At 37.8% G+C, this 23,574-nt stretch overlaps 1 protein-coding gene across 1 annotated transcript in view; it reads left to right on the top strand.

The window, feature by feature from the left end:
- LOC122806859 (uroplakin-3b-like) overlaps window positions 1-23,574 on the top strand; it is a 157,643-nt gene that overhangs the window by 24,779 nt on the left and 109,290 nt on the right. The window contains exon 2 of the mRNA XM_044077619.1: window positions 23,148-23,300. Within this exon, the coding sequence (XP_043933554.1) occupies window positions 23,148-23,300 (153 nt within the window). The remainder of the gene's footprint in view (window positions 1-23,147; window positions 23,301-23,574) is intronic.

Genomic DNA, 23,574 nt, shown 5'->3' with positions numbered 1-23,574 from the left:
ACCTCGGCACCATAAAAATCTACTGCCGATCATAAGCGGACCAGCGTTCCACTGTGGCGACCGCTAACTGGGAAAAGCCGAAAAACATTACTTTACATGCATTGATAGAAAAGAAAACAAAACTGTATTATCAGCTTCCATTGTTGTCATGCATTGAACATATATGGTTTCTTTTTAAATAATTTTAATTCACTCCAACATTGCATATCTTCCTGAGTTCCTACTCCTCCTTAATCTCACTCATCCTTATGAACATTAATTTGCAATCTGCATTTATTGTTCTCACCAATTTGATTATTTGTATGAAATATGCTCCTTCTCTTTTTAAAGATCCCAACTTCATTTTTTTATCTCATTTACAATATTCAATACTTCAATTACAATTGATGTACATTTTGATTTCCATGTTGTAGTACAAATCTTTTGGCAGCCAGTAGCATTATACTTAATAAAGCCGTACTTTGTCTTGGCCATTCAGATCCTATATACCTAGGCTTGTAATGGGTCCAATGGGTCAAATAAGAAATACAACAGATCTGTAGTATACAGTCCAGGTGATCTTGATGAATACTTTGCTAGAATGACTATAAGATATAAATTAAAGTGAAGTCATGGATAGGGTAAAAGACAGCATATAGCAGATAAAAAAGGCTTCATTCTGAAGAACAAACACTGCTTCTCTTTATTTTCCCCAAATTTTATAGCAGTGTTTTAGAAGGAAGATGAAGTATCATCAAGCAAGAAATCCTGATAATTAAAATTGTGTCCCACATTTTAGGCTGCACCATAAGTGAGCAGCTGTCTAACAGAAAATATAGGAATGGTTTTACTCACTTGAATGCCAGGACAAAATAAACAAAGCAATCAAAATGTACTGAATTAACAACAACTTGATCTAAGATATGAGTAACTGAAGTCATCCATAGATGCTAGTAAATAAGCATGCATGACAGTGATGAAGGACTGGAGACATACTAGACTATATTTGCCATGCAAAGTGAATATACACCTTGCTAATATAATTAAATATGAGATCATCTGACAGTAAACTTGAAGGAACAAAGGATCACCTCTCTTGTAACCTCTTTGGAATAAACTTAAAAGTCAAGAAAAGACTTTGCTCTTAAATCAATATAAATTTGTAAGACTATATGAAAACTAATGCTTGACAATAAAATCCAGACTGGTGTTCTTAAGCATTAGCATTATTATAACACAGGTATACCTTACTCAGTACAATATATAGCATCAGTCTGAAGTATCAGCAGCAATCCTTGCCGCAGTATCCCATCCTTATACCCAACTTTAGAAGAATGATGCTGGTATTATTTAACAACCATTCATATCTGAACATTTACGGCACATTTTTTCTTGAAACATGTATCAGTGTAATACTGGTTATGCATTTAAAAGTTTGTTGCATTAATAATTCCACAAACATATTCTTTAAGAGCTATTCAGGATGAAATCCTTACTCTAGTCAGATCCAGATTTCAATGAACTGTGTGTGAAAGGACATTTACAAGCATTGTGCCTGACACATAAAATTATGCACCTATTGAGTAAGGAAACAAAATACGCTGAGTGGCTTTAAGTCTAAGCTCAAAGGACATCTAGACAAATTGGCACTTTTACCGGTTTTCATGATTCTTGGTAAAGGCTTACATTGCTGTAAGAATCAGTGATGTATTTGTCAGTTATGCTCTTTTATTTTGAATAGAACAAACCTACTCTGATGAATGTATGCTGTTTCTACTATATACATCCTATAGACTGTAAATTGTATGTATTTTTATACATTGTATACATTTTTTGTCTAAGTTCCTGTTGCTCCTTTTGGGCTGAGGTCATGGCTGAAAAGGGTCAACTGACCCATTCACTCATCCAGTTATCAAATCACAATAAACAAATCAGGCATTAGATTTTTAGTCACTACGTGCTGGTAGATAGTATCCCCCTGATTGCAGGTCCACATTATAGAGTCTGAGTATGACTATGTATACAAAAACTTAGTTAATCTAGACATTTATTTATTTTTATGCATGTGCTTTTATATACATTTTTGAAAGTAAGGATTTGTTCCTTTATTCTTTTCCATAATACTATCTCTGAAAAATTCCATTGTGTTTTGCAATTGATATTGTTTCAGTAAACAAGACAGAACATGCATAATAACTGTGTGTTTTACTAAAACACTTTCTATTGCGATTTGTGATGTTACCAGGTTTTGGCTTGATTTCCTGTTCTATGCTTGTTTTATGCTGGGTCTACTACAGGTGCTCTTGTGCAATACACTTGCTTGCTGTCACTTGCTTAAAAATCAAGTGCTCAAACTCCCACGAACTCGATCTCCAGTAACTACTTAGTCCTCCCAATACCATTTTCTATAACACCGTATAGCCCAACCAGAGCCCTAACTCTAACCCTAAAAATCTGTTCTTGCTCCTTAAACCTAAAACTCCCTTCTTGACCTGTACCCAAATCCACACTCCCATTCTCTCCCACTTCCTCACCACGGCTGCCATGCTTACCTTGCTCAAACTTGAATAATGTGTTTGGGTATGCTGTGACAACTGCTTGTCTCAACTCATATTCGAGTTCGAGCATAAATATCATCCTACCAAAGCTATAAAATGTTCATTTTTCTGGATTCGATAGAACTGTCTTCAAGCTCTTGGGACTTCAGCACTTGTAGTGCTCCTTCATCGGCCCTTCATGTGAATTATGTTTCTGTTTATCACTTAATGCTTATTAGCCCCATAGTCATTACTGTCCATGCACACAAATTCATCATATCTTGATGTAACTGACAGGCATAGTTGTCTGTATTATAACAATACAGCACATGTCTTTGCACCTGTAATACAAAACATTGGAAATCTATAACCATTTTAAATGGTCACAGCCCTTCCTTAGTTTTGCATATTTTGACTCCACAGTTGTTAGTTTTCTCTACTGCTGCATGCATATATGTTATATAAATATACAGTTCTGTTTTGCAGCTATTTTCAAAAAGTGCTTTTAGAAATCATTTGCTGGTATATAAATTTTAATAAAATGAATCTCATCAATCAAAACCAGGAAAAATACCATGTGAGCTGCAGGCAGCATGGAAGCTTCATGAATGCCAGGCACTTTGTTTCTTCTCAGAGAAGAAGAGCAGAACTAGGGTGTGAACCATGCACTGCGTTTTGTAATCCTGGTAACTTCACTGCCCCTCCCTTATTATCAAGGCTGTTTATAAGAACTGAGCTTGCAGGTTTTAGTACGGAATCATGTCTGGGCTGGCAATTTATATGACTTAATTTGTGCACTAGCTTCCTGAATGACAAAGAAAACATGTGAAAGTATTATGCTGTTTTTCACTATGCATACACATGTATAAATACACATATACACGCCCCCTACACACACTCACACATATGTACACAGACACTTTAGTGGGAAACAAATTCTGAGTAAGTGATTTTTTGACTACTTGGTAGATGGGTAGTCTAAATAATCTACCACAACTTAATAAATTACAAAAACTGAAACTGAAGAGTGAAGATCTATAGACATATCTGTCCCTCGGATATGAAAATATGAAGAAACATTTTTCATATCTGTACAGATTAATAAAAACCAGTAGGAATAGGGACTCGTATAACATTTAGACATGAGTGGAAATTCATTACAGTTCTATGACGTATATATCTCTGGGTACAGTTTGTGGTACGTTTCCTCGATTTAGAATTAGCACCAGGTTGCTACCACAATCTGCACATCGTGACAGTAAATGTGATTTCGAGGAATGCAGATCAACTAATAATGAGGTCTAACCTTGTAGTGTCTAACATGTCTGAGTCACCGACAGGCATGTTGTGGAAGAGACACTTTTACTACATGCATGTCTGAGTCACAGACAGGCATGTTGTGGAAGAGACACTTTTACTACATGCATGTCTGAGTCACAGACAGGCATGTTGTGGAAGAGACACTTTTACTACATGCATGTCTGAGTCACAGACAGACATGTTGTGGAAGAGACACTTTTACTACATGCATGTCTGAGTCACAGACAGGCATGTTGTGGAAAATGTGGAAATATTTGAGTTGAGTAAATACTTATTTTATTTGTATTTTATTTAGTTTTGCTAATGGAGTTGCAATTGGGCAATGACTGTTTTCAGTGGAGGTCACTGCATCATGCATCCACACATAGAAATTGCAGAATGATATAAGTTTAAAGGTTCATAGGCACTTATTATGCTTACAGCTAACAAGATCATGTATTGTTGGGAGACTAACAAAGACCCCATTAAGCTGATTTCATTAAGTGGAGTCAATGCGTACATAGCATTATAGCTACTGTAGAAGTACAGATGACAGATAATATAAATTTACAGCTATTGCAAAGTAACATAAATACAATAAAATTTGAGGAAGGATGACAAGTGGAGTATAAAGCTCGGAATATAGACAATATAAGATACATAGCAGGAATATATTGTGCACAGAACTTGTGTAATACAGAAATATAGATCAACAAAGAACTACCATAATATAATGCATATTTAAAAAGAGTAATACCAATATTAACATGACTTAGTTTTTATATATATATATATATATATATATATATATATATATATATATATATATATATATATATATGTGGGTCTACTTCACTTGACTGAAAATCATTTGACTGAGCACACTTGACTGAAAGCTCACTTGACTGAAAACTCATTTGACTGAAACTCATTTTTCTGATAGGTATATGCCTGCTTCCCTATTGTAGTTCGATCCTGGAGTTAGTATATATAGTAAGGGGGGTGTGGGGGGCACCCCCCCCCACCTATTTTATACATTTTAAACCAAATACATGGATACTTACAACTGCAATAAATAACTCTTTTTAGAAGACAATATATACCTAAACTGTGCCCCCATCACCCCCTTACTATATATATATATATATATATATATATATATATATATATATATATATATACTAACTTCAGGATTGCACTACAATGGGAAAAAGGGCATATACCTTTTAGCGAAATGAGTTTCAGTCAAATTCGTTTTCAGTGAAGTGAGCTTTTAGTCAAGTGTGCTCAGTCAAATGATTTTCAGTCTAGTGAGTTTTCAGTCAAGTGAAGTAGACCCATATATATATATATATATATATATATATATATATATATATTTATTTGCTCATTTCCATCTTACTAGCATTTCTGGCACATCTATATGGTCTTATAATTTATTGTTACATATTTGTTATCTAGGTGGGTCTGTTACACTAGTATCTGCTTTGGTTCAGCCTCTGGCTATCACTTAACTGTGCAGTCTGTCTAGGCTTAAAGCCTAACACAAACAAATTCAGTACTGGCAGCTAGGCCCACTATCCCTGCTTTGCTTTATCTAACAGCTGCAAAGTTGTATAGTGATGTAAGCATGCTACAGATATATTTCTACACTGTTCTGCAAAAGATACTGACCAGATTTTATAGGCCTACCCTCTGCATATTTTAGTTACCTCTGGTATTTTCTTATGCTAAGACTACACTGTCTTCTATCCAGGAGAGTAAAGTAATTATCCAGCCATTCAGATCTATGATGCCTAAGGTATAAACACAAACCTAATCATTGGCCATTATATGACACTCCCGGTTTGCTTGTCTGGGTTTGTGTGTTCTTATTTAACAACTTTGATACTCTTTCTGTGACCCTTAGAATCATATTATATCTAACCCATGTATTCTTAAATGCCATGATTACCTTACCTTCAATCACTTTCTCCAGCACTTCCACTTATCAGTCACCTTTACTGTGAAGCAAAGCTGTAGCAAAGGAGTTTGGCATCCTAAAATAACATACCCATTTGGCATGCTCACTATCTATAAGTGATCACAATTACGTAGTAAAAGATTTAAAGCTGCCATAATGTTTAAAGGTAGCAACAAGTTATTACATTTCTACATTAATAAACATTTTTATAAATTTTCTGTGCTGCCATTAAGCATGGATCAGGAAGTGTGTAAAATACTGACAGTTTACAAGCTATCAAACTGTTCTGTTTTTTTCTTAATGTAGCAAATTCTGATCAATGCCCCCTTCAAATTAGCACTTGGAGCAGTTGCTCTCTCTGCAGCAATCTTCCTACAGTATTGATGCAAAGAAATTATCTTCACTCAGTTTCATCCTACACTGTTCTTTTTTATTCATTTATTTTTTCAGATAATAGTGGTTGCGTTATAACTAATTGTGGACTATTGTCCTGTGATGCAGTTTACTGTTCTCTGTAGACTGCAGCTGTATTTTCCTGTTGCTCAAAATACCACAAATGATTTTATCTGCATATTGAGATATACAGTACACGAATGTAAAGCATTTCATTGTGTGAAGTATTGTGTGGTATATGAGAAAATACTGTGCAAAGAGTTCCATAACAGGGCATGAGGAGCTGTGGTTCTGTGTTGGGAGATGCTGAAACCTGGTGATCTCAGCAGTGTGACTATAACATGGTAAAAGCCTTTACCGAGATACATATAAATCATAGTGCTTAATGTAACATATTATACTAGCATATTAATATCAGCTCAATGAAAGCCACAGCGCCTTGTTGTGAGCAATTGTTCTCACAAAGCCCAAAGAGCTGTAATGATATTTAATCAAAAGGATCATGCCCAGATATCATCCATGCTGAAATGTGAATGTAGCCATCTCAGGGTAAATTCTCTGATGGGGTCTATCCTGCTTTGTACCTGATACAGTAGTTTAAATAAATTCCTCAGATATATCTGATGCCTGGAAAGTATAGAAATAGTGATACTAAGCTTTGTTTTGGGTGTACCTGACAGTCTGAGTTAAGCTAGTTCTTCACATACTTTGGTGAGTATGGGGGGGGGGGCTTCTTCTGCACTTTGGATATATCTTGGGCATAATTTCTTGCCTTCTAAGCATCTATTAGGATGAGAATCACTGCAGTAGATCCTCGGTTTCACATGAAATGTTCTTCAAATTTGTAAACATGGATGGAATGTCATTGGAATCTTTAAATATTAGCTGTGGAAGGGTCTTCATGTGTAATTAAAACTCTGACGATTTTCCAAACATTTTTTGTTAGACCCCTCTTTTGAATTTGTCTTCATGCAATACAGGCAAAGAAGAACCAGCATCCTTTGTTGTAAAGTTGGGGGAAAAGTGTTTGACAAAGTAGCCAGCATCACCTGCAAAACACAGCTTGACATAATTTTTTTTGGGGGGATAGCTATATGCATCCTGTCAGCATTTGTTTTTATGATAACACTTGTCAGCTAGCTAGCCATGTGGAAAATCACCATACTGAATAAGACTATTCAAATCTAACATATGCCGTATATGGGAATTATGTGAACTACTAAATCTCCATACATACACACATTGGAAAGAATGCCCTGTGTGCCGCAGCTTACTTGGCAGTTCATGGAATTCTAGACTTTTCTATTCATATAACTATATGGTCGTGGGCTAGGTAGAGCCTTTATTGCCGCAAGAGTGCAGTCTATGGCAGCAGAGTGGTCACTTAGATACATACTGTTGTACCACGATATAAAACTAAGCTTGTAGAAATGACTGGGTCACATCATTGTGTAAGTAGCGCTTTTTTAATTACCACCCACTGAAACCCATAGAGCTCACAGATTTTACCCCAAAGCTTCCATGTCTGTTGTACCACATATTCTTCAATTATTCCTTGTTGAGTGCTTCCAGATATAATCCTTCACTGGGTGGGTCCCCTAACTCCTTGGAGAGTTAGCCTGTTTTGTAACTGACATATAGCCCTCAGAAATGATACATTCAATGGGGAGTCACAGACTGTGATCCTGGAGCATCATGCAGATGATGGTTGGTCAGAATCGACAATAAGCCTTCCCTGTAATAGGAGAAATGACCACTGGCCACTTAATCCTATTCTCTCTGTCCAGCCCTACCAGTGTTAGAGTCCACTTAAAGACTTGGCAAGCCAGAGACATGAAAGGTTGCACTGTCTCTATGCTATTAGGCAGCTTTGTAAGAACCATTTCTGAATGGCCTCCTTTGTATACCATCCATCTTTTGCATACCTATCCATAACTTGTGTTGCTGCTATAGACCTATGTATCGTTTGTGGCAAGGTGGGTACCCAGAACAGAAAGAGGACTTTCATGAAAGAAGACAATGAGGTCCTCCTAAATGCCATTCACACTGATAATGCATTCCTACTGCAATATGGAAGAATAGAGATGTATAGGATAGGTGGCACATGGTGGTTCTGGCAGACAGTAATGCCACCAGAGGCCATACCGAGTGTAGGTTCAAGAGTCACAGGAGAGTCAGCAACATGAGCCATATGATGAGGAATAAGGCCCAGGAACTATGCCTGCTGAGCAGAGTAGGAGATCAATAACATGTGGCCCAGATGAGATGTTTGTGACCCATTTATAACAGGCATTGGTGCCCTGCATTTTGAGGGGCATGTTGGGGGAGCACTACTTCCACTAGGTAAGTGGAATAGCATTGAGTATTTACATAGTCCAGCACTATATCCATATAACAGGCAGTCATATGCGGTGGTTGTGCTGCGGTAGCATTGCCGCCTCACAGTAAGACGTTGTCCTGTTTGATTCTCAGCTAAAGTGTCTTCTGTGCGGAGACATGAGTGAATGGGTGTACCTTCGTTGAAGGCTGTGCATCAGAGCTGGCAACTCGGCACTTAAAAATCTACTGCCAATCATTAGCGTACCGGAGTTCCGCTGTGGTGACCCCTAACCGGGAAAAGCCAAAAAACACAACAACAATAAATCCTTTCAATGACGGGAAATCCATGGCCAGCAGGACAACTCATAGAACTGGGCAGGCACCAGTGGCACTGCATTCACCACTCCATGCACTTTCATGCTGGACACACTAGCAGGTTAGTGGGAGCTACTGCACATGTGCTTCAATATTTTATGCATGCACATATGTGTAGTCTGTCATTCTGCTCACATCCCATAGGTGATGCTTCCACAAAATGGTGCAGGCAGTCCCATGATATTACTTGTGGAACATACCAGTGCCCATGTTGTAGAATGCTAAACTGGGTTGTTGATAGGATGTTTAATGGTCAGTATAACATAATGACATATAGGCCTGTAAGGCCATCTTTGGACTTTGTAAAATAAAATGTATGCGGCAGGGGCCACAACATGTACATCTAAGGATGCATCAAGACTTGGACATTGGTTGTGCATGCAGGTGACCTACCAAGGGCCATGATATGGTGCACACAGCTGTAAGCAATTTAGCCAGTTATATGGGAACAACTTACAGGACAGTGTCTACACCGAATGATTAATGGGATGGGCAACAGAACATTTGAAATGAGTGTTGGTCAGAGATATGACTATAGATGAAAAAAGAGCAGGAGACTTTACTTCTCTAGCTGTTCAGACAAGTATTACCTACCTCACACACTGACAGCATGCTTCACAGGCTCAACATATCACTCATTACCATACATTATGCATTGTCTTGTGTGCTGTAAGGTAATATGGGTGGTCTGTATCACCCCACCACTGGTCCAAACAGCTTAGTAAGCAGGATCCATGCTGTCCCTTTCTCCTGTTGCCTGATCAACAAGACCACATAGCAGGCCATCAGTTATGGATAGAAGCCCTGCAGACTCTGGGTAGGATCCATGGAAATGGTCATCGTGGAGAGCACTGCACAGTGTGGTGCTGACACCACACTACACATGCCAAACACATTACATGCCACTGCACCAGTAAACAGCCCACATACAGGTTGCATTTGCATGGGAACTGTATCAGATTCCACAGAAGAACATCTTATACTCACACCCTAACAATCATTAGATACTCTTCTGAGCACTTTTACGATTAGTTCTCATTCTAGAGTCATGCTTTACAAATGTATTTTTTCCTGCTATTGGAGCATGTGCATGTCAATCCATGCTCTACAAATAAATTATATTTTCATTAAAACTTAATAATAATAAGTTAGTACACAAAGTATGCTGATTACACTCATGAAGCAATAAAAAAAATTGTTTTATGCATCTTTTAGAGCTATTATACTATAGTCTGATAATAGAGCACATGCAGCATCCACCATAGAAGAAAACCAGGAAATAGTAACAGCTTTAGAAGCTGTAAAACACTTTACAGTGCTACACAAAACTGGCAGATTTAAATGTTTAATAGATTTTTAAGGCTATTAATCCATCAGAGGTACATTCAGCTTCTGGATGCTGTTTTGGTGGAGGTACTAAGTCTGTTATAACTTTCAGCACAGTAAAACATTAATTTTTTTCTTTAGTTTTCCTTAACTTGCAGTACATGGAGGCAGCTAAAGATCCATGTGCTACAAAAACAAAAAAATATATCATAACCATTAATGTGTTCTCCAAATGCATTCAAGAAACTCACCTTTTGAGCCTTGTATTTGAGGTATATTTGTTGAATACTTTTCTCAAACACATTAACAAATTTGTTATGTTATATAACTCAGTCATAACCTTTTATATTCTGTACAACAAAATAATTAACTTCCTCACTAAGTTAACACAGCATATATACTGGGAAAACGCCAACTCTTCATTCCTATCTGTATGTGTGGGGGTCCCACAAGGCTCAACCTTGTGCCATTTAAGATCTTCATAAATTAAATACATACTAATAATAGTTGCTATGCAGATGATTTAACATTAATGTTCTGCATCTTCTATAGACCACCCACAATACCCAACAGTTACAAAAAGAAAAACTTTTTCTCTCCAGAAAATTGGTTCAAAGAGTTATAGTTGCTAGTAGATTAGAAAGTAATAAATAAATAAATGTATTATCTATGTTTCTACCTCAATTCAAGAAAAAATTAAATAAATAACATAAAATAAAATAAAACATTCTTCACACAATAACTGCATTATTGAACAAGTAAATCAGTCCAAACCAGTCTAAGTTATTATTAACTACAATGTAACATTTGTCTAGTGTATTACCCATAATAGAAAACTTGGACTGCAATTCAAACCCAGGCACATCTTGCAGAATATGTTTCCTTAACAACAATTCACTTTCTTCTACTCCCTTCTGTTTTATATGCCTTGTCATAAACAATATGCAATCAGTCTAGCTACACAAACTAGAGCAATGCCAAACAGAATAACTAAAATTGGGGCAAATGATCCAAACAGAATACAGAACCTCACTGTACTGTAGAAAGTAGACTGGTTAGCATTACAACATGCACTGATAATATTTCAACTCATATAAGATATCTCATTCTAAATAGACCAGATGGATGTCCTGCCATACATAGCCCAGTAAAAAGATAATTTACCCAGATAACCAAGATTTCAATGTCCAAAATGCATACATACATGCATGTATATATTCATGAATACTGGAACTCAGTCACAAATTATGTAAATGTGTAACCAAACCTTAAAAATCTGTAAAATAGCTAAACAAAGCTGTCTGGCTATCAAATGGGTTTGTACATGTTCTGTATCACACTGTCAGAGCCATGAAATAGTCCATCCAGTTTTCATTGCTAGTAAACAAATCGTTATCCACAAAGCATAATCAAATGACCTGTCTCTCCAATTAATTCCTTTCATCATCATCAGTAATACAAGCTCTTTGCATTTTCCTCTCATGTTTCCTTCATATCTTTCTTCTATATTTGCAAAATATATTCTTATGTCTTTTGTCTCCCTATACTCAAAATGTATTCTTTGTACTATATCTCCATATTCTCATCTTTTTTGTAAATATATTGATATGTCTATGTCTATGCCTGTGTCTCCATAACTTGGAATCTACTTTCATCCCTCTCCCATTTTTTTTCTTTTTGTTGCTTTAATTATTTTTTCACAGCTTCCCTCAATGTACATCACAAAGACTGAAACAGCTTAGTGCATATGCATAATGTCAAGCATACATTATATTGTCTGTATATTTATTTATTTGTACTGATGAAACTACTTGTTTATGGTACCTTTATTTGCAATACCATATATATTCTGCTTCCTATTATCATATATATTTTATTCCTTCTTATCCACGTATTTCATTTTATGGTTATATACTCTTTTTCTGTTTGCATACATATTTATTTTCATCATACTTATCTTTTATTTTATTATGCAGCTTATCTTCTCTGGCCTCTTTTGAAAATAAATAATAGTCCGGTCATGCAATCCTGTTAAACAAATGCAAATAAATGGAAAAAAATATATAGCATAACTTTCTTCCTGAAATTACTCGTATTTATTTCAGCACACAAAAAAATCACATTGTTCAAATAAGTATTTCAGATGATTTTGCATCCTCTAAGGTATAATTTCTGGAAGCATAAACCATAAATCATCATTTGAGTATGCAGTGTATAATTAATATGTGCATGCCTGCAATCAGTTATGATTAAACTACATTGAATTAAATGGGTCAGATCACTTACAAATAATAAAAGGTTAGACGTTTTATGTTTACATGATCTTATGAATGACTTAAAACTCATATTTCACATATGGTTTCAACTCAAATAATCATTAAGACTTATTAGCTTTAAACATTTAATTTGTGCATGCCAAATCTCTTCAAAAACAAGGTGTCTCCACAAGGATACCTTTTGGATATACATCTATGAATGTCTAATAACTGTAGGCCATATTGTGCCTAGACTCAAGTTTAAGCTCAGATTTATTAAGGTACTTGAATGCAATCACCATCACATTTCTAAACAGAAATAACATTGGTGTTGTGTGCACAGTAAAATGAAGTCATACATATAGATAAAAATCACATAGCTGCTTAAAATTATGTGATGTCTTTTAGGGACCTCTAGTATCCAGAAAATATGGATGATTCCATGGTATAAAGAGATTCCAGAGTTGCAGAGCCTGCTGACAGAAAGAACGTATATTAGATGACCCCAGCCCTACTGTAAAACCTCAAATAATCCCAGGAAAGAGGAATGCAAAGTTCTAACCACACAAAAAGGACCAGGAGCTCCCTGAGAAACGGGAACCCATCTTATGCAGGGCTAAATAAACTAAAATCATAACTTTAAAGATGATATAAAACAGATCTTGCAACCAATACAGGCTGTGCAGGCCCAAAATACTACTACCACTTTCATTTACCTACTGTGTTACACTCATAACTCTCAACCTATTAGCTCAAGAAATATGTACAAAGCCTACAATAATGGGGGGGGGGGGGACAAAGGCCCAAAAATAGGGAAAGATTTTAACTACTGCTCCTTTAAACTTAGAAAGTTGCCAGAATAACAGGTTTAATGTTAGCATATATTTTCTAAAGGATATAAAGTCTGGAACTCAAAAGTGTGTCATTACTTATTGACTTCAATTCCAACTGATTTGCCAGAAAACCATAAATTTTATGAGAAACAGACCAAAACTATGAGGCAAAAATCTGGACATTCTGCAAAAATGTGGACGGTTGAGACTAAGCAAGCCACTTAATAGAGAGTACTTTGGAGCAGCTGGGAATTTGGGCTAAGCTCCTTAATGATCTCCTGGGCTGCATGCCTAATAACCATTCCTGTTTTTGTCAACTATTCCCTATTGCACAGCTAATCTAGTTCAGGCGATGTTATGACAATTTCACCCGCACACCATTTTTAATACAACACGGCTAATTTTTTCATCTATGACAACAAGCACTAAAATGCAAACTTGGTTTCCAGCAGCTACTTATGCATTAGCAATTATTTTCTTTAAAGTAGAATTATTCAGATGACTTTTACTTCTGCAGAAATTGTGCATTGCATATTGACTTAGCATATGTTAACAGGTGGTTAACATTGCTTATGCTCTCATAAATACTCTTATATTTAAACTGTGCTTCACCTGGTTGGATCTTATGGTATGATGCTAGTGATCTTCATACAGTTTAATGTTGTTCATTCAAAGCTCCCAGTAAAGTACATGTAATTTATTTCTTCATAACAATAAAATGTGCACACCATCAGCAATGTTGCTATAACTGCTAGTTTTGTAGGGCTAATATTTGTGTATGTGTGAATTTAATAGGACGCCTTCTGTGTGGAGTTTGCATGTCCTCCCCCAGTCAAGTGGCATTCGAAAGACATGCGTGAATGGGCGTGCCTTCGTTGAAGGTTGGGTGTCGGGCTGACACCTCGGCACCGTAAAAATCGACTGTCAGTCATTAGCGGACTGGAGTTCCACTGTGGCAACCCCTAACCGGGAAAAGCCAAAAGAAAAACAACAACTTGGATAATGTGTGTTTGTGAAACAAATCTAAAATATGTGCCTTTGGTCATTATTGTTGTTGTTGTTGTTGTTGTTGTTGTTATTATTATTATTATTAATTTTTTGAAACAGATATCTGAGAAGGATGTGGGATGTGTGAAGGTAAAAGGACTGATCCTGCTGAGCTGATAAAATTAAAAAGTCATTAGTATGTATTTGCTAGACTATTAAGCATTTATTTAAAGTAAATTGGAATACTTTACTGTGGCTATTTTTTATCAAAATCAGACATATTTACTCGATTTAGTGGTTGTAATTGTTGTGTGGATTATAATAACAGTACTTTGAGTGGTCTTTTATGGGTTAAATGTTCTGAAATTGGTACTTTTGTTATTATTGGTTCATACATTTTGACTCGCTGCTTACTGAAAAAAATGTTCAAACTAAATTTAAAATGCACTCTAACAAATCTTGATGTATTAATCAAGAAATACATTTAAAACAATCAGGAAGTTGAATCAAAAGCACATGCATTTCTGTATGGTCCTAAAAATGTATGCCGGTGGCCTGTGATTTGAAAACAGCCTGGGGAGCAAGGTATACTTAATCTGCCACTGGCCAGGTGCATTTTCAATAAATGTGAGTTTCAATGCATTTTCAATGAATGTGAGCTTCATGGTAAGAGAAGCTTTCTAATGCTCATGCTAAGTCTGCTTTCAATGTGCAACTGTTTTGTTTTGTTTGGCAAATGGTCGTCAGTGTTTATGCTATAACATTTGAAAGGAGTGTCAGTGGCACAATAAGTAGCATGCTTGCCTTTGGTGCAGAAAGCTGTGGGCTCTATTCCCACATCAGGTACATAGATTGCTGATACTGCAGTATAACATAAGGGGGTAATACACTAATGAGTGTTTGATCCTTTGGATGAAAAATTAAACATCTACCTGAGCTGGTAGTAGTTCAGGTGTATGTAAATCATCCCACAACATCGATTGAAAAGAGTAGGGGAAGGTCCCCAATGTCCTGGCCATGTTTCCCCTAGTAGTATAAATATTATCTGGGGTCTTCTCTAAAAACAGACTATTAGCCTAGTCAGCAAAGGATAAATAAATTAATAGTTTTAAATTAAATCTACATTTCTGTAATCATTTCAAAAGTAAAGAACATAGTATGCACACTGACAGTTTTGATCAATGTTTATGGAAACTTGGGGAGAGAACCAATTAATTGGACACTGGAATGGTTACGAGGAAGGAGCCTGGTCCATTATCCTGCCTAGGGCCGCATTTGACTATGATCTGGCTTTGGGTATGGGCAACTGGTGTAATGTCTCCTCTCTTGGCTCAGAGGTATGTTACAGGGATCTGTGCCTTCTCCCCTCCTATCTAAATGTTTTGTTTGCAAATACTACTATTTCTAACACTACCACCATCCATAAAGATGTTCCACTGCTACCTGCATGAATGGGGATTATGGCCATAGTGACCATAGATGGCCTAGATCACAAATCACACAACACTAGCACTTCCATAGCTACAGCTGTTGTGTAGGTGACTACAGCCATGACAGGATGCCTCCAAGCATTCACATGCATGTTGACATTTAGCCAGGGCCATGGTATGACCATTGCAACTCCCTCTGGAGACAGCTATTATGGGTAGATGCATGCACCAGATGGTCATTCCTCCACCATTCGTGCTCTGGACCTGTCCAGTAGATCAGTCTATCTCAGCAGATGCACACACTCATGTAGAAATGATACTGACCCTTCACAAAGCCTGTTAAAATAATTCTTCTTACAGTCATTACAAACAAATGCAGTCTTACTTTTCATGTTCCTCAGCACTCACACATTTCCCTGTAAAAGATATCCCTAGTTGTGGTCCCTCCCCCATTTGTACAAATAATGTTAAGTGTGTCCTGCCTATTGTACGTAGTTAATTGGGCTGCCTATGTCTGATGCACAGTGTGGCATGGATAAGAACAGGCTGTGTTGGATTTTTATGCATAACTTCTACTTTCCTGTATACACTTTACTATGGACCAAAGCTAAGTGCAAGACATTCCCCTTTTTCAAGTGTCATGGCATGCTGCACCTGTCTCTGACTAATATGTTCTGCTGGCCAGTACTTTGACTCCTTATCAGGCTCAGGCTTCACTGCTTGGTGTAGTGGGAGCAGGTCCTCATACAACGCTCCCCCAGCAAGTCCCTCGTAACTATGATATTGTGTAACACTGCACCTGCTAAAAATAATTTTGCACTCATGTTAGGCTCATACTGCATGTATTCAGACAGCAAAAGCATATCTTCAACAGACGACAAACACGGTCCACAATGATGTTTGTTTGCAACAGGGTGTGGTTGTATCCTGGTCTGGTTTATTCTGTTGATTTCTGATAGGTGTCATCAGCCATGGATCCAGAGCAAATCTGGCATCACCAGTAATATACCCCTGGGGGAAGTCTCTACTTGCAAACCACTGGTACAGGAAACATGTATGCTATATGTGAGAGTCTTGATAACTGGGAAATGAAACAAACTGGTATAACCGGCTGTACAAAACGGAGCCTTTGGAAAGAGTTCAAAAAGGCTTGTTGTTTATTTTCTAAGTCCACTTGTATAATGACAAAAGTAAAAATTGAAGAAAGAACCAAATACTGTGAAACGCTAAACGCGTTTTTCGTTCCACATAATAGTAGAACTTCCTCAGACAAAAGGTCTTCCATTCAATGCAGTTTTTAAACTAGTGCATATGCTTGCAATTAGCGTTAATAGCATACCATTGATGTTTTAAAGTGCTAGTACTACAAATATAACCCTGTAAATTGCAAGTTTATACAAATTTGTTTAAATCAATACTATAAATCATAAATATGACTTATTACATTAACCGAATACAACATATTAAGTTTAGTAATTTTAAATATAACTATACAGATACATAAATTTAAAAGTATATGAATTAATGAGCAAATACATTATTAAATCTTTACTCTAAATACAGTTATATCAGTGATAATTTACTACCATTCATAACTTTTCACATTTTGCTGAATGCTAACAAGATTTTATTACTTGCAAAAATGTGTAACCAGCCTGCCTTTAAAATTAGCTGTCAACCAAGCTTGCCCATAATTTAAAACAACTAGCACTTTAAAACATCAATGGTATGCTATTAACGCTAATTGCAAGCATATGCACTAGTTTAAAAACTGCATTGAATGGAAGACCTTTTGTCTGAGGAAGTTCTACTATTATGTGGAACGAAAAACGCGTTTAGCGTTTCACAGTATTTGGTTCTTTTTTCAATTTTTACTTTTGTCATTATACAAGTGGACTTAGAAAATAAACAACAAGCCTTTTTGAACTCTTTCCAAAGGCTCCGTTTTGTACAGCCGGTTATACCAGTTTGTTTCATTTCCTGGTTCGTAGAAGTGATTTGGAGAGTCTTGATAACTGCCTGGGTGGCTTGCAGACATATTATAGATGATGCCCTATGCATTACAGACCACCTGACAGTTAATGGAGTGATACCCTTTGTGGTTCACATTCCTTCTTCACAGTTCCCTAGGTGGGACCTTTATTTCAATGTTGGTGTAGTCTATAGCCCTCAGTACCTCTGGGAAATGAGTGATATTAATGTCCCACATAGTGTTGCTACTCTCCTCTGTGGAGCATGAAAATCACCGATACTCATCCACATACTGCAACACCCACTGAAAAACTGATGGTATATTCTCATGGCAGATACCTGGGATACCCCCACTGTGTCCCAATTTGCTCAGTTTAAGACCCAGTAGCCACACATACAGTGATAGCCACTGGGATAGTTAATCCAGTGTGGCTAAGTTTTGTGAATATTAGACATTGTATCATATCTGAGAATTTACTGTCTATAATCTTTCCAAATACTATTTTTGTCTTTTCTACTGTATCAAAAAGTCCATATATCATCCTTCATTTAAAACTACTTAGAGTTCTAGAGTACACATCTCCAAATAGTTAGCTACAGAATGATGTGTTTTCATTTTGCGCATCTCTAACATACTGTTACATGCAGACCTTCAAAGGTCTAATGCTACTACCTGTACAGTATAAGCCACAAATAAAATTTATATTACAGGTGATATTTTTAGTTTTCAAAGTTGGAAAACATACAATTGTACTGTCCACTTCATGAATGAAACTGAAGGAACTATGTAGGAGACAAAAAAGGCAACCCAGTAACATCTGCTGTGAGAAAAAGTTACCAATGAGGTCAATAATTCCAGAAGTGATTAACTTCACATATGCTGCAGACTGCAGTAATAAACTTTATGTGAAATACATAACAATTACTGTGAATAATAAGCAGAAATCACAGGAACTGAATGTTTTTCAGTGCAACGAGGAAAAGCCAACACACTATATTTTATTTATAGCTTTTTATAGCTTTTTATAGCTGTTTATATTTTATAGCTATTTATATTTAAAGCTCTCTCCAGCCAAAATTGTGCTAGACAGTCAAGAGGAGAAGGTTAACACCTGCATCACACCTCAAGCAACTCATAGCCCTTCAAAACCCACACCATCAACACCCACACATAGCAACACTAACTCCACATATGCGGAGGCCCTTAACATTAACCTGCCCAAGTAACAAGGACCTCCGAAGCCGAAATGCAAACACCAGTCACAACCAAAGTGACACATAGCTCACAACACCAGTGTGCCACCCAACAACAGCCCCTAAGGCAAGACAATGTACCCAACACTTTAGTCATAGGTGACTCTATAGTCAGGCACACTGATGTCCCTCTCACCAGACTGAACAAGGAGAAAATTACAGTCAGCTGCCTGTCGGGTGCCAGGATCCGCCACATAACACATACACTCAAGTCACTCCACAACAAGTACAAATACGACTCTGTCATTGTCCATGCTGGAGTGAATGACTTGAGACGTACCTCCCTGGACCACATGAAAAGAGATATGGAAGAGCTCTTGGATCATGTGACCCAGGCAGGTATAACCCTAGCCCTGAATAGCATCCTGCCTTCACCAAGAATGATACCACAGTATAAGGACAAAATGATTGACTTCAACAATTGGCTAAGCTTCTGGTGTCATTCAAAGGGGATCCAGTATTTGTCTGCCTGGGAAGACATGATCGACAAACTACGATGCTTTGCCAGAGATGCCTGCACCTGTCACCCCTGGGATTCAGGTTACTGGCTAAAGCTCTTGCCAACCCTATAGTGCCTTTTTTAGGCAAGGTTCAAAGGATAAAACCACCACCGTAACAGATAGAAGCAGGCAAAATCTGAAGGTAATGCTACTCAATGCTAGAAGTCTAAACCTCAAAATGCACTCTTTCGAGGCACTCCTAAAAATGGAGAACATTGATATCTGTGCAGTAACTGAGACCTGGTTCAAGAATCCAGACAGCACCCCTGCAATACCAGGCTACAATTCTTACCACACTTTTCGGCCACAAAACCAGGACCGAAACACTAAAGGTGGAGGAGTGTCCATATTCACCAAGGATATTCACACCTCCAGGCTAGTTGCCCAACACAATGCATCTGAAATTCTCCAGGTGCAACTAACACTAGGTAAGACTGCAATCCAAATTGTAGCTTGCTACAGATCCCCAACCATGCCCCAAGATTCTCACTACACCTTTCTAAACATACTGGAAAATATTAAGATACAACCAAACACCCTAATACTGGGTGATTTCAACTACCCTGCCATCAATTGGGAAAACTACTCAGGTACCAACTCCTTTTCCCAACGGTTCTTGGAATTCATAAATTCCAATGCCCTGGATCAACTAATCCATTGTCCCACCAGGGGCTCCAATATCCTAGACCTGGTCATTACCAACATGGCAGATAGATGCTCCACACCAGTGGTCACCCCCTCATTGGTCATGTCTGACCATAAGCAAATCACCCTTGACATCCACATCCCACCCCCCATCCCCCAGTAAGGAAACTTCCTTAAAAAACTTCTCCAAAGCCAACTTCAAGCTACTGAAGTCAGAAGTGGCAAACTTCACAACACCCACGCAGACGGGATCTGAAAGTTCCACTGCAGAATCCTACACTAAGGCACTGTACGAGCACATCCACTCGTGCATGAATCGTGCCATCCCAAATAGAACCAAGATGCTTTTCTCCAAAAAAAGGAAGACAATCTGGTGGTCCCCTGCTAAACAAACTATACAACAGAAGGAAGAAACTGTTGCAGAAAAGAGGAAAATCTCAGGATGCAAAAAACTCCCTCACCAGCCTCAGTAATAAGCTGAGATCCCTCATAAAATCCTCAAAAGCTAGTTACGAAAATAAAATTGCCAAAGATTCCAAAGACAACCACAAGGTATTCTATAGTTAATGTCAAGAATCTAAATGGCAATGCTCAGATCTGCTCTGAGTTACAACAGAATGGCATTAAATATACTGATCCCAAGGATATTGCCAACATCCTGGCAGATCGATTTAGTGCCAACTTCACCCCACTCTCACCCCCTAAAGGGCCCATCTCAAAACCAAAAGATTGCCAAATTCCAATAATCACGGCCACACAGGTAGAAACTGCACTCTCCAAAGCTAAGAATACAGCATCCATGGGACCAGATGACATCCCAGGCTGTGTACTACATGAACTACAAAATGAACTGGCACCTCACCTAAGTGTCATGTTTAATCATAGCCTCACCTCAGGCTTTGTGCCCACTGAGTGGCGCACAGCTACAGTTATCCCACTCCACAAGGGAGGATCCACCTTGGATCCCGGGAACTACCATCCCATCAGTCTGACAAGCCTGATTTGCAAGGGCATGGAACGCATTATCATGGAACTTATAAACAAGGACATTGGCAAACTTCAAACACTGGACCCCACCCAGTTTGGGTTTGTGAAGGGCCGATCTTGTCTCCTCAATCTGATTGACTTCTTCGAATCAATCTCCAGAGCTGTGGACGAGGGTAAGGCAGTCCACACAGCCTATCTGGACCTCGCCAAGGCCTTTGACACCATCCCCCACTCTGGAATCATAGATAAACTTACTAAGCTGGGCATAAATCCCTACATCACTCGATGGGTTGCTAACTGGCTTACTGACAGAACCCAGACAGTAAAAGCAGCCGACTCCAAATCCAGCTCCAGACAAGTGACAAGTGGAGTACTTCAGGGTTCAGTCCTGGGACCACTCTTGTTTGGCATCTACTTCTCTGAAGTACAGGCCAGCACTAAGGGACTCTGGCTAACAAAGTTTGCAGATGACTGCAAACTGGGAGCCATTATTGAATCCCCAAATGATGTGAATACTCTACAAAAGGGCCTTACAGAAACAGATGCCTGGTGCCAGAGCCATGGGCTCAAGCTTAATGCCAAGAAATGTATAGTTATCCCCTTTGGAAAAAAACATGTACCCATGAATTACCACATAGGTGGCAGGACACTAAACATCGAAAGTGTGATGTGAGACTTAGGGACACAGGTGGACAGTGGTCTCACTTTCGATAATCACATTGCCACAACAGTCAGGAAATCCTTCTATGTGGCACACCTCATCACTAAGGGCTTTTCATCCAGAAAAAAGGAGGTCATTGCCCCACTGTACTCATCCCTCATTAGACCCATTATAGAGTATAATGCCCCGTTTGGTATGTACCTCACAAGACATCTGCAACAGCTTGAAACGCCACAGAAATACCTCACTAAAAGAATCACAGCTCTAAAGCAGATGCCATATACTGACCATCTAAAAGAACTCCAGCTATACTCTGTGGCATATCGTCTACTCAGAGGCAATCTCTGCTTAACATACAAGGCCATGTCAAACCCTGAGCTGTTGGACATGCTCCACTTAAAGAAATCCCAATCCCTCAGAGCCACATGCTCCAGGGATCTAAACCTTGTCATCACAATGAACAAAACATGCTGGAGGGATAGGTTCCTGACCCAGAGACTCCCTATACTCTGGAATAGACTGCCCATACATATCAAGCAGAGCGCCTCATTGGCCCTCTTCAAAAGGAACCTTGATGATTGGATGGGAGATAGGAAATTCACCCCAGGGATCATGTCAGTCGCCCTGCTAGACAGGGGCCTGGAGAAGTAAATATTGTGGTAAGAAATATCCAGGGATTTGTTATGGCTAGGCTTGCATAGGCCCTAGGGCTGATAGCCTAGTACCAACCAATGAACCTATGTATCTCATCATTATTATAAAAGCTTTAGTATGTCAATGCTGAATATTAACTCAAGAAGGAACTAGGTTGTATATAAAGGAAATGTTAATGAATAGCTTCATATGGACTTTATATCATATTTTATTAGCAGTCACAGCATCTATTATTTCTTGATGTTGAAGATGATGTCTATTGGGTTCAAAGTGCTTATTTATAAATAACTGCAACTTTTTTATAGTATCTAATGCCATGGTTTTGCCTTTCATTGTACAACATTTTACTGTACTATGTATTAAGTGCTTACAAAATAAGCACTAAAATAAAATTGAACTTGAAGATGAAGTTGAAATTCTTTTGTAGATTCCTTAATAATTCAGTAGACCTGAATTTTTTCCTCATTTTAGTCTCTGTAAGACTGTAACTCTTCATCACTTTGCATGATGCTTTCAAAAGGAAGCAAAAATCAATGTATTATTTATTTAATTTTTGACTTGGAAATAAAATGCTTCATAAATAAATTCTGAAAATAATAACAGTATGCCAGAACAGTAAATGAACGAAACATTATCTGCAAAGTTTCATCTCAGTATGACTACATGGTTCAAATCATTGCCATTGTTAATAGTTTTATTCAATGTAACATACTACTGCAAACATATATGTAGATATTATCTTTGAGCAATAAATGACCATTTTATTTCACTTTTTACAGTCCCTGTAATATATATTCCTGAAATTGTGCAGAATGATATACTAGGAAAAATTACTGCTTCTACCTTCACACTGAAACAACCTGTGTGTGCCTTCAAAGAGATAACAAATTGCGGTGACTGTACTCTTTGGGTAGCAGTTGCTACAGAGAAGGGTAAGGAAATATTTTTTTTTCATTTAATGTGCATTATTCTCTCCTTAGTTTGGTATCATGTTAGAAATGTCTACTGCTTAACCCCTGACTGATGTATATGTATGTATATCTATATAAAATGTGGTGTGTGTATGGTTAAAATAGTGAAGGTTTACTTTCGTTGAAAATTTGAATGACTGACTTGCATGCAGGGACAGAATGCACCTTCTAGGGCTGATTGCCCTTTTGTGGAGGTTGTGCAACTATGGATTTGGTATATATAAATAAGGGCATG

The sequence above is a fragment of the Protopterus annectens genome, chromosome 7.part0, assembly GCF_019279795.1.
Source record: "Protopterus annectens isolate FY-2018-M chromosome 7.part0, PAN1.0, whole genome shotgun sequence".
In the NCBI taxonomy this organism is placed as follows: Eukaryota; Metazoa; Chordata; order Ceratodontiformes; family Protopteridae; genus Protopterus; species Protopterus annectens.
This window is presented reverse-complemented; position numbering and strand designations above follow the sequence as displayed.